Here is a 12,059-nt window from a genome sequence, read left to right on the forward strand (position 1 = left end):
AGCATTTTTGTTGTGATGTTTCTCTTGTTGTCAGAGTTTTAAGAGACAGTATAAGATTTTACAGGAAGCATTTTTAAAACGTTATTTGGTCCCATTTGACCGTGAGGACAGTGTGGATGTTCTCTGAATGAAACCAGACAGGGAAACAGTTTTTACAGACAGAACTGAACCTCCAAAAACGTTGTGCAGCAGCCTGACGTTGGGGATTTAAGGAAAGGTTCAGCTTCATGTAAATGTCCTCTGATAGCCGGGAAACAACTCAACTTCTTTAAGGCGCTTTAAACAAAATGTTGGATGTGAGAAGGAGAAGTTAGTGTCCAGTCAGAGCTCAATCCGAACTAGGCCTGGACAATAAAACAATAACAGTAATTATTGCACTATTTTTTATTCATTTACAAGTTTTTTTTCTATTAACAGGTTATTTTGTTGAGTGAAATATATTTATATATTAAATATATCCTGCATATTTGTTGACAAAGATTTTATCATAATTGTTTTGAATGTTCTACCTCAGATTTGTGAAGTGATCCGCTGTTTGGCCTCAAGCGTTCTGACCATAAAGAAAAGTTTAAACCGCAATTAACCATCAGGGTTCTTCAACTTTCACTCAGGAGTAAAAAATCAGCCTTTAAACTCGAAAGAAAAACCGATTTGACACTTACCGCGATTATTATCGTTATCAAAAGACATGAAACTTTTTATCGCGATAACAGTTTCGGCCGTATCGTCCAGCCCTAACGCCAACACACTTGTTTGGGGAGAAAAGACAGACTGAATGAAATGTTCATCCTTAAAGCAGAGTGACGGCAGCAGCTCTGATGGGACGACTCGTTCAGTCAGGATGAAGCTGCAGCTCAGTCGGGGTTACGCCACAATTACAGCCTGACACTTTAGAGAGAGGAAGCGTTGTGTTTTAAACCTCTCAGCTGACAGAGGAAACGTCTCCTCCGCCAACAAACGACGCCTCGGACCTGATTGTGTTTCAGCTCCGCCTCTGATCTGCGTCGGACCACCTTAATAAATCGAAAGACAAATGTTGATTCACCTGCTCAGAATCGACAGAGATTCAGCGGCGTCCGTGGGTCATTTTTCATCCCGTTAAACGCAGATTTTAACCGACAGTCCCGAGCAGCACACTTCACCCCGCCCTGCAGATTACGACGTTCCCACAAACACTCGTCATCAGCAGGATGTTTCCCTCTCCGATAAGATGAAGCTCTGATCTGCAGGTGGTGAAGTGGAGGACAGGCCTCTTGACCCCCCCCAGCTCGCTTCCTACAGGGCTAATTGAAGCAGATTTCATGGTCTGGACTGAAATTAGAGAGTCTTCTGCGAGTGTGAGTGTGATTAAGGAGGAGCGGAGTGGATTTTACTCTTTAATTTAATTACTTTAATGCAAATATAGCGAGTGGTTCCCCAGAATCAGACTGTGAACACATGTAATTACTGGCTGAGTTATTTAACGATGCAGGATCTGTTGATTTACCTAATTCTTATGTTTGTCTTTACACGCCGTATTTATTTGGTATTTAAGAGAGACAATACACAAAATGACTTTGTGCATCTTCAACAGCTGTCTGGAGTGATGTGAACGTCCCTCTGTGCTCTGAGAGGAGCTTTGTGGCGGCTAAAAGCTTTATTAGAAGGATTAAAATCACACCTTTTTAGATTTGTTGCCAGCTCATTTCAGTATGCAGCGAAAATTTACTTAAAGAGATTTAAGATGAGCCTTTATTGATCCCCAGAGAGGAAATTCAGGCGTTGCAGCCGACAGCTGAAGGAAGGTAGGAAGTGACACGGACCTACAAATGGAGCTGGAATGGATGGAGACAACTGTGACCACAATGTTTCAATAACCTGGCAACGCTCCTCGTACCTAAACCACTTGAGTGTCGTGTCCCAAAACGACGTGTACGGGCGTTTGCAGGTCCAAACCAAACCAAGCGGGTTCCCCGTCGCGGCCTGTGACTTCAGTACCCGACACGATGGACCCCTTGGTGTCTTCAGCAGCTGTGGAGTCACACACTTCATCACACAGCTGTGAGCGTCGAGCCCGCGACCGCCTCACTGCATCAACGGCCTCTGGAGGTGCGTTTGATGTCGCGCTGCTGCGGCCTGCACTCCGCTCGGAGTTCGCTTCATCACAGTCCCCCGACACGTCCTTTTTGAAGGTGCGTTTGATGTTCAGAGTCGCACGTTTGGAAACATGCACGCAGAAGCAGAAAGACGTGGGAGTAAATTAAATGTACGGAGGAAACGATGAGGTGTCGGTGCTTCACTCGCTGCGTGAAAGGAGAAAGTGGCAGACGGCTGCTGCTCTAATCTTGATTAATCCCAGTAATAATCCAGATGGCGTCAGAAGCAGAGCTTTTGGTGGGGTGTAGGTGGAGGTTTGGGGCGAGGAGTTAATCTCCCCTCCTCTGAGATGGAGGGAGACACTCCAGAGGACGGGTGGAGTTGGAGGATGAAAGAAAGCGCTGAGAAAACGAGTTTCCACTCAGGGTTTCACTTTAAAGAAAGATTTTAATTCAGAAAATGATCAAAGAGATGCAGGTCACATCGCAACAGCTTCCAGAGCTGCAGACGGAGCGCTCGCTGCTTGGAAAGTGAAATGAGTTGCAACACATTTAACACATCGTCTCAACAGGGAAGAACCAGCACAACGAAATGCAGCTCAGCATCTAACCTGATGGTAGCAAGATAAAAAAAATAGTTTCCTGAAACATTCACTTCGTCTTTTAGGGTTAAAAAGAGACGTTCAGGTGTCGGGCAAGTCGCAGTAAATCAGAGTGTTACTGGCCTTAGTTACAGTGTTTTAGATTGTGTTAGTAATCGAGTATTCAGTCTTTACCTTTGCCAGCCTTCTTACCAACTGCATCGTGATTTGTACGTTAAATGCTGAAGTTAGCTTGTTTTCTGCTCAGATGCTGAAGCCGTGCTGCTGTTGTGGTCGGCTGGTTTTGTTTTACTCGCTGAACAGAGCTGCTGTTTTCTGTCAGCTTAAAATGATCCCAGAGTTGAAACTCTTTCTGTCTTTCTGTCTCTTCTTCCTCTCTCGCTATTTTCTCTCACCCTTCCTCCCCTTTGTCCACAGCGTAAGCCCGTTGTGCAGCGTTAATAAAGGTCCGTGCAAAACGAAATATGTGTATAGTTGTGTGGATTGAACGAAGCATAGATGCAAAGCGATGCTTTTTAGTTATCGAGTTAATTGATGAATGGTTTCAGGCCTAATGTTTACACGTGGTGCAGTTGAAATCAGCAGTTTGGCATTACTACTTTTGGTCTTTCTATGTGCTGCAGCGACCTCAGCCCAGTTTCACCAGTGGACCTCTCAGGTGGTAGACCAGGTCGCTGGTTCACTTTAGGTCCAAGTATCCGAAACAAAACACTGACCCTCTGAATCCCTCACGATATAAAATACATGTTGCTTTGGACAAACTGTCAGGATGTTGCTGAGGAGGACAGTTCACACCTGAAGATGCTTCATTCCTGCGTCTGCGTTCTTGTGCTGTGTGCACACGCAGCCTCGGCCCGCACAGGTAATCCAGTCTCTCACACTCTTCCTCTCCTGAAGCCTGAAGCTGGACCGGACTGTGTTTCCACCCACCTCCCGCCTCCATGGCTGCAGGGGAGGCTTTGACAGACAGAGAGGAGGCAGAGGAGACTCCACCCACCACAGCCTGTAAAACCTGGGCTGGAGTGCTGCTCCGAAGCTGCTGCTGTCCTGCTGACCTAAATAGAAAGTCTGAGAGGACGCTGAGACACGAGACGGATAGTCTGATTAATCACAAACAATGAGCTTCATCGATTAAGTCTTTTTTTTTTTTGTTTGAATGTCTGTCTGTGACGGTCAAGTGAATCTGGGGGTTTAGGACCATGTGATTTGCATGTTTTCATAACTTTTTACAGGCCGGTTTATCTTATAATGGAAATAGTTGCAGTGTTTTTATATTAATCTAATAAAAAATAAATAATTTCCCCTTTAAAACTTCTGTTTTTCTGGCTCTACGTCTCAGCTGTGTCTGACTTGTGGGCCAAAAATATGTTCAGAATCAACTTTATTGTCCAAATTTGCCGAAACAAACAAGGAATATTTCCACAAATGTGCAGAAAGCATAGACCTAAACAAACGTATTTCTGCAGAACACGGCTAAGTAAACGCTTTGTGCACACGTAGAAATAACTCGTCCTCACCAGAAAAACTGCAGATTCTGCAGCTGCTTATTCCAACGTATATTTACGTTTTTTTTGTCAGGCCGCGACCTCCAGTGGTGAAGTGGAGAAGTCGGGTGACGTAGTATGCGTTAGTAATAATAATGTCAAAATATATAATACATTCATTTTCTGTTGCTCACAGGAGCTGGACGCCTGTTCGTCCATGTACATGTTTTTTGTACAAGCTCATTTAAACTACTTTATGTCTCTGGTTGTTTAGTCTGTAACAAAACATCATGTTTTATATGTTTTGAATCTTATTCTGCAGATGTGAAAAGTAAAAAAAAATGTCCAACATAGAAATTCTAATCACATTAAACTATTGATCACTATAAACATACCGAGGAGCCAGTCTGTCCAACTCCAACCCGAGTCAGAGGCATTCATTTCAAGCTGAACACGTCTTCTTCATAACTTTTATCTGATGTCTGCAGCCACAGTTTGCCTCAGGTCATGATTTCACACTGACAGCTTGCTGCACTACTATTCAGGCACGTAGTGTGTTATGTAGGAATAACTGCTGGGTATTAGAGCCTTAGAAAAATAATGTCTTTAACATATAGTCTAAAAGTTGTTAAATAATTCAGAGCATTTTCTCACTATTGCAACTTATTCTCCCCTGTAGCACAGAAGACATGTAGAGCTGTGGAGCCTCTGTTGGATTTAATAACACAATCTGTGAATGTGCATTTAAGTAAAGGACTTCAGGGTTAGTGTGGGGGTCGCTACACAGGGACACGTGATTGGGTGAATCGTGATTTGGGGATAATTCAGCGAAACGCACCCAGACGTGTTTTCTGGTGCATTTTTCTGTTACTGCATGCAGCGCGTTGTGAAATCCAGACCCGGGTTTAGTGTTTGCTGGGACTCCGCTCCGTGATTTCCCACCATCCCCTGCAGCCGCTGCTGTGCTGCTCGGTGTGCAGAGCGGAGTGTGTTCAGAGAGCAGCGGAGGAGGGAATGGGACCGAGCCCAGCGTCGCTGTCAGGGAGGGTAAAGCTATCGGAGCAGAGGAGGGGAGGGCAGGCCCGGGTCCAGGGCTGTAAATCCAGGGACATTTGAATCACAATTGAATCCGGTCTGAGGTGAAAGAGGCTCGGCTGGCTGGCTGGCTGCGCTGCGCTGCGGGGGATGTGCGCACACAATGGGAGACGACGCGCTGGCTCCGTCCGGGACGCGGCGGCAGAATAAAATTCACCTCTCTGTTTGTTTGTAATGGAGACGCGGACACCGGAGCAGGATCCAGAGACGTCAGCGGGACACACGGCGGAGGACTCCCGGGGGTAAGGACTTGTGTGAAAGTGTTTCTTCATGCCGGGACGGAGCGCTGCTGCGAGCCCGGAGAGAGGAGCTTGGGACGCGCCTGCTGCCTGTTTGTCTCGTTTGCTGCCAGTTTAAATTCCGCTGGGATGAACACGGAATGTATTTCCTGCGTCAAAGTCCGCGCTGTTTGCACATCTGGATAAGGGGAGAGTCGGTTATTGCCCCGTAGCGTCCCCCCCCCGGTGCGGTTGAACCCGTTTGTGGAGAAACGTTTCAAGTCAATTGACCACTTCCATGTTTTAGACCCTCAGACTGCAGAGCTCAGTGTGAGCAAAACAACAGAAACCCTCTTTTTAGTTTAATAAAGACATCATAAAGGAGACGACAGGATCATTTGAGTGATTTTTCTAATGCAATAAAGCCTCGTTAGAGTTTCTGTTGGCTGCTGCAGACTTTAGATCAGAGCTGAAGAGGAGCTCTTTCATCAGGGATGTACCTTCTGGACAGTAACTGCACTGAAAGGATGGAGAGGGGCACGCCTCAGAGGAAAACTGTCTACCGCATCTCGCTCACCTTGGTGAAGAGGGAGAGTTTAGATGGTGAGGATGAAGGCTCAGGCCCCCGGCGGGCGGAGAACCCCAAGGTGGGCACCATCCGGCGGGAGAGCTCGGTGGAGATCCAGCGTGGCGGCCTGCTGGAGCAGCTGAAGGAGGTGGAGGACGAGTCGGACGACTTGTCGTCGTCCCGGGGCTACATGAGGAACTTCAGGACGTTCAGCACGGGGCAGCTGGAGCTGGGGAGGCTGAAAATCTCCAGGAAACAGCAGCTACAGAAAGAGCCGAAGCAGAAGGCCTCCAGCCCGGTGGCAGAGCACGCCGCGGAGGCCCCTGAGAAGATGTCGGCACAGAGTCAGGAGCACACTCGGGGGGAGAGCAGAGAGCAGGAAGCGGAGGACTCAGACAGACTTAAAGAGGAAATCTGCTCTGAAACTCACAAACAAACAGACGCTGCCGTGGAGACGAGCGGCGTGAAGAAGAAGAAGAGGCTGGTGAAGGCTCAGAGCATGGAGGAGAGGAGCTCCGACCCTCCTCTGAACGGTGATGGGTCTCACTCCAAGAGCAACGGCAAAGCAGCCAAAGCTCCCTCCCCTGAGACGCCCCCTCTGAAGCGGCCGCCCGGCCTGCTGCGCCGCAGCTTCAGCTTCAGACACTGGAGCGGCGGCGAGCTGCTGCGTCTGCGAGCGCTCTCCAAAGACAAACACCACAGCAGCTCCAGCTGCATCGGGCGTGACGCCGGGCCGGGCGGCGGCGAGAAGGAAGCGGAGGCTCCTGTCGCGCTCCCGGCTTCCCGCCTCGCCGACCCCACCAGAGTGAAGAGCAGGACTCTGGAGGTCGGCGCCGTCCTGAACAAGACGGACTCCATGTCTGAGCTGAGCCGCTGGGAGAGAGCGCGGGGCAACAAGAACCGGACGCTGGACAACAGCGACCTGCAGCGGCTGGCGGCTGAGAGGGACGGGTCAGGAGGGGGGTTCCTGCTGAGGGGAGGGGGAGGTCGCTCCAGCGAGAGGCGTCTGGTTCGCTTCTTCAGCGGGATCTTCTCCAGGAGGGACGGGGCAGCCACCTCGACCCCGGTGGGAAGCCCCAGCAGCCTCCCGCGGAGCAAGAGGAGGGTTCTGTCCCAGTCCAGCACCGAGAGCATGAACGGAGGAAGCTCTGAAGGTAACGACATCTCACTGTAGTCACCTGGCCGGCGTCATGTGACCGGCAGATGGAGAGGGTCTCATTGTTCCTGAGTCACTCACAGAGATCTTGATTTGATATTGATTGTTTGGTTTCTGGCAGCAGTCTGCTTGTGACCCGTCATCGTGACTTTAGTATGAACAAAAGAGTTTTTAACAAAAAGTGACGTTTCCATCTCAGGAAAAGTCAGACCCCCTCAGATTAATCTTGGGACCCTTTATGGGGTCCCTAACCCCAGGTTGGGGCCCCACGATTGTAGCTGTCATGTTTCTTTAACTCTTTGGCTTTAGAGTCAACACTGAGGCAGAAACATAGTGTGATTTCTAAGTGCATACATTCACAAGGAGTCTGTTTGTAGAGGCCGAAGCAGCCGGGGAGGAGCTGCGTGTGCGATGAGCTTCAGGTATTTGCTTTGGACAGCAGGCTGATGTTTGTTGTGGCCCGCCGCTGTTTGTCTTTCATTACCCTGAGCTCGCTTTTGTTCTCAGTTGAGTTTAAAATTGCAAAGTCAAAAGAGTTTTAAAAGCATAAATAAATAAAAGTGTGAGGCGAGATGAGGAGGGAAACACGGATAACAAAGACAAACAGGAGAGAAGTGATTTTTCTTTTCCAGCGAGGAGGGAAACGTGGTTAAAATAGCAGTGTGGGGGAGAAAATGAAGTGAGAGGGGAAGTAGGAGCTCAGAGCTGGAGGTCAAAACACCCTTTTCCTCCTCTACATTAAAAATCTCTGTCAGTTTTTTATCTGAAGATACTTTTAAACCGACGCAAACAACTCACTCGGTCAGCGTCCTCTTTCTGTCGAGTGGCGCTGTTGTGTGCAGACACACAGACAGATGTGTTTCACCGTTTCTCCACCAGCCTCCAGATGTTGGAGCTTCCAGCTGCAGCAGCAGGAGTTTCACATGTTGACACCTCTGCAGCTCAGCCAGGACCGACTCCATCCACGCCGCTGCTGTCCCGTCTAATAGCCGAACATAAACACCGCGAACTCGCTGCCGGCTCCGCTGTGCAAACAGTTCCTGACCTGAAACACAAACCGCATATTTAGGACTTAACTGTCTGAAAGGTGAAACGCTCATGTTTCACTCAAAGTAGAAGCAGCAGTAAAACACCGTGAAAATACTTGATGACAAGTATTGTTGCGTTCAAAGTGATTCTGTAAAGTACAGAACTTAGTTAAATTAAATGTCTAATACTTAAAAAGTATATTTCTCTCTGCGATGTCGTAGCATAGGATGGAAACGCTCGAGTGAATTGAGTGTTTTTGTAAATGTACTTCGTTACTTTGCAGCTCTGGATTCTGGGAAGTTTTAACCTCCAGGAATAATAATCTGCTTGTTTTGGGGTCAGAAATGAGAGTTTTCTTCCAGGGGAACTTGAAAACTTGTTGCCATCGGTGAAGTTTCATGTTCTGCACTTTGGGAGTACATTACAAGTAAAACTACCTGTAGCTTTCAGGTAGCAGAGTGTTTCCAGTAGGAAGCGGCTCCACCTGTCTGGGGGGGGGGGGGGGGGGGGGGGGGTGATTCCCCAGGTCTCTGAGGTCAACTAACAGGTTTAGCGGTCTGTGTCTGGTGATACCGGCGGCCGACACAAGGTTGGAGTGGGGGGGTCGGGGGGAAGAGGGACACAAGCCTCCACATTTTTGGGATTCCTGAGAGGAGGTGGAAGTGGCTGCGGGTCAGAGCGGTGACCCTCGAGGAGCTGCCAGATAACGGCTCGCTGCAGGTGATGAGTTGTTTCTGGCTGGAGGCGGAGCTGGAAGAGGATTTATGTTGTCTGTGCTGATGTGAGAGAAGAAACATGTGGTTTAGAGATCTTGTAATTATTGTGTTGCAAATCAAACATCAGGACTGATTTATGGAGAAACTGGATTTAAACACTTTCTTTCATCAAGTTCTTGAATTTGTCGCGTATTTAAATTGTCAGATTAAATCCGTATCGCCTGATCGGCTGGAGCCTCGTCCTCTCACCGCGCGTCGCTGGTGATGAATTGATGATGAGGAATCGTTAAGGCCGCAGCCATACTGTTGTTTCTCCTCCTTTGACTCCTCCGGGACTCCGTAGCAGACGGGTTGCTGTTGGAGGAAGACTTTCAGACCAGGCTGCGAAACCGCTGTCGTTGCACATCGAACACACGCACACACACCAAGCCCCACCCGTCCACTCCCCTGACCTCACTTTGTCTTAATGGAGTCTACTGTTGTGTGTGTGTGTGTGTGTGTTATCTATAGGGAGTAAATGTAGGGGAATGTGTGTGTCAAAGGGTGTGGGTGTGTATTCAGGGCGGGGGGGCTATATATATATGTGTGTGCGTGTGTGTGTGTGACCTATATCCACAGCCACGCTGAAGTAATTCACTCGACATGTGTGTCAAAAGCCACACACACACACACTCTGTTGCCAATTACTGCGTCGACTTTTGCATCCAGTTATCTCGTCTTTCTCTGAGAAAAAAAAAAGACTTGCTCTCTTTTTTTTAAGTCTCCCCGACGCGCACACACGCACACACACACACGCACACTCACACACACTCACACACACACTCATGAAACGGTTTGACTTGCAGAAGCTCCTCCGGATGAAGCGAGCTGTTTCTTAGTTAGAGAGACTTTGATCCTCCTCCTCCTCCTCCTCCTCCTCCTCCTCTGCTTTCACTTCATGCAGAAACTACACACACGCACACAGTCATTCTCCTCTACAATGGGTATAATAGGGAGAAAATCCTGTTAGGAGAAATGCTGCAGGGAGCGCAGAGATGGAGGGATGATGAAGAGGTGACCCCTCCCTCCTCCTCCTCCTCCTCCTCCTGCTCCTTTTTTTTTTTTACCTCTCTCTTCCCTCCCTCTATTCCTGCCTTATTTCCTTCTCTCTTACATCCTTCCTTTCTTTCCTTTTCTCCCTTTTCCTTCCCTCTCTCCTCCTCGCCTGATTTTCTCTTCCTTCCATTTCTTTCACATCCCTCCTTTCCCTCTTTAGTTCCCACTTTCTTGCCTTCATTCCTTCTCTACTCATTCCTTTCCTCTTCACTTCCTTCCCTCCTCCCCTCCATTTCTCCCTCCTCTTGTTAATCTTTGTTTTAGTATTTCTCTCTAATCCCTCCATTACTCATTTCTTCCATCCTCACATCCTCTCCCCATCCTTCCTTGTCTTCTTTCTTTCTTACTCCCTTCCTTACATCCCTCCTTTTGTCCCTCCTCCCCTCCTCTTGTTTTTCCTTCCCTTCCCTAATGTCTTCTCCCTCGTCCACTTACCCATCATCCCCCGTTTCCTCTTTCCCTCCTCTTCTTCCCTCCTTTTTCCTCATTTCTTCCCCCAGCAGTCTTTCTCGTGGCGTTGCTCTTTGTATACGTGCGTCTGTACATATTTATATCTACAGCGTATGTATCATCACATTACTTCCTGTTTTGCTTTGTTCGGGAGCTGTTTGTGCGTCTGACTCGTCCGACTCGTCTGTCTGCAGTCTGTTACTAAATCTGTCATTAGATCAAAACCCCAGGATCTCCTCCGTCCCGTCGTCTTCGCTCAGATTCAGAGTGGAAACGCTGACCCTGTTGCATTCCTGTGTTTGGGCTCTTTTTCGGTTTCACGCTGCTGAGTTGTACAAGGCCTCCGGGCCTCGTAAACAAAAGTCGCATGGCTCATAATTAGCAGATTTAGTGGACGGTGAGTGTTGGTTTTTCTGCTCAGATGGATTTCATGCTGCCCGTCTGGCGACAGAAACATTTAAACACAAAGTAGGAAAATGGAGCCTGGTGGTGCAAGTTTGTTCTCTTATTACTTCTTCTTTGTGTCGAACTCATTAATTATAATCTACTGTCTCGTTTTTAAAGATATTAGTTTGATGCTAGTGAACTCACTTGGTCTGTACTGAAGTGTTAGCATGGATCTCAGCTTACATCGTGTCCGCTAAACAACTTCCTCTTCTCCTCCGTCTTCTCCTTCTTGTTCTCCTCTTTCTCGTTCTCCTTCTTCCCTGTTCTCCTTCTTGTTCTCCTATTTCTCCTTCTCGTTCTCCTCTTTCTCGTTCTCCTTCTTCCCTGTTCTCCTTCTTGTTCTCCTATTTCTCCTTCTTGTTCTCCTATTTCTCCTTCTCGTTCTCCTTCCCTGTTCTCCTTCTTGTTCTCCTCTTTCTTGTTCTCATTCTCCTTCTTCCCTGTTCTCCTTCTTGTTCTCCTATTTCTCCTTCTCGTTCTCCTTCGACTCGTTCTCATTCTTCTTCTCCTCTTTCTCCTTCTCGTTCTCCTTTCATGTTCTCGTTCTCCTTCTTCCCTGTTCTTCTTCTTGTTCTCCTATTTCTCCTTCTTGTTCTCCTCTTTCTCCTTCTTGTTCTCCTATTTCTCCTTCTTGTTCTCCTATTTCTCCTTCTCGTTCTCCTATTTCTCCTTCTTGTTCTCCTATTTCTCCTTCTCGTTCTCCTTCCCTGTTCTCCTCTTTCTTGTTCTCGTTCTCCTTCTTCCCTGTTCTCCTTCTTGTTCTCCTATTTCTCCTTCTCGTTCTCCTTCGACTCGTTCTCATTCTTCTTCTCCTATTTCTCCTTCTCGTTCTCCTTTCTTGTTCTCGTTCTCCTTCTTCCCTGTTCTCCTTCTTGTTCTCCTATTTCTCCTTCTCGTTCTCCTTCCCCGTTCTCCTTCTTGTTCTCCTCTTTCTTGTTCTCGTTCTCCTTCCCTGTTCTCCTTCTTGTTCTCCTCTTTCTTGTTCTCGTTCTCCTTCTTGTTCTCCTCTTTCTCCTTCTTGTTCTCCTATTTCTCCTTCTTGTTCTCCTATTTCTCCTTCTCGTTCTCCTTCCCTGTTCTCCTTCTTGTTCTCCTCTTTCTTGTTCTCGTTCTCCTTCTTCCCT

General features: G+C 47.8%; 1 protein-coding gene across 3 annotated transcripts in view; it reads left to right on the forward strand.

The window, feature by feature from the left end:
• Positions 1-12,059, forward strand: part of agap1 (ArfGAP with GTPase domain, ankyrin repeat and PH domain 1) — a 171,602-nt gene that overhangs the window by 33,676 nt on the left and 125,867 nt on the right. The window contains exon 1 of one of the 3 annotated variants that reach the window (XM_046049963.1): positions 5,164-7,196. The exons of the other annotated variants lie outside the window; for them this stretch is intronic. Coding sequence (XP_045905919.1) covers positions 5,969-7,196 — 1,228 coding nt within the window. The 5' untranslated portion in view covers positions 5,164-5,968. Of the gene's footprint in view, positions 1-5,163; positions 7,197-12,059 lie in introns of those variants that run through there. 3 annotated transcript variants of the gene reach the window in all.

This window comes from Micropterus dolomieu, linkage group LG01 (assembly GCF_021292245.1).
Source record: "Micropterus dolomieu isolate WLL.071019.BEF.003 ecotype Adirondacks linkage group LG01, ASM2129224v1, whole genome shotgun sequence".
Taxonomy (NCBI): Eukaryota; Metazoa; Chordata; class Actinopteri; order Centrarchiformes; family Centrarchidae; genus Micropterus; species Micropterus dolomieu.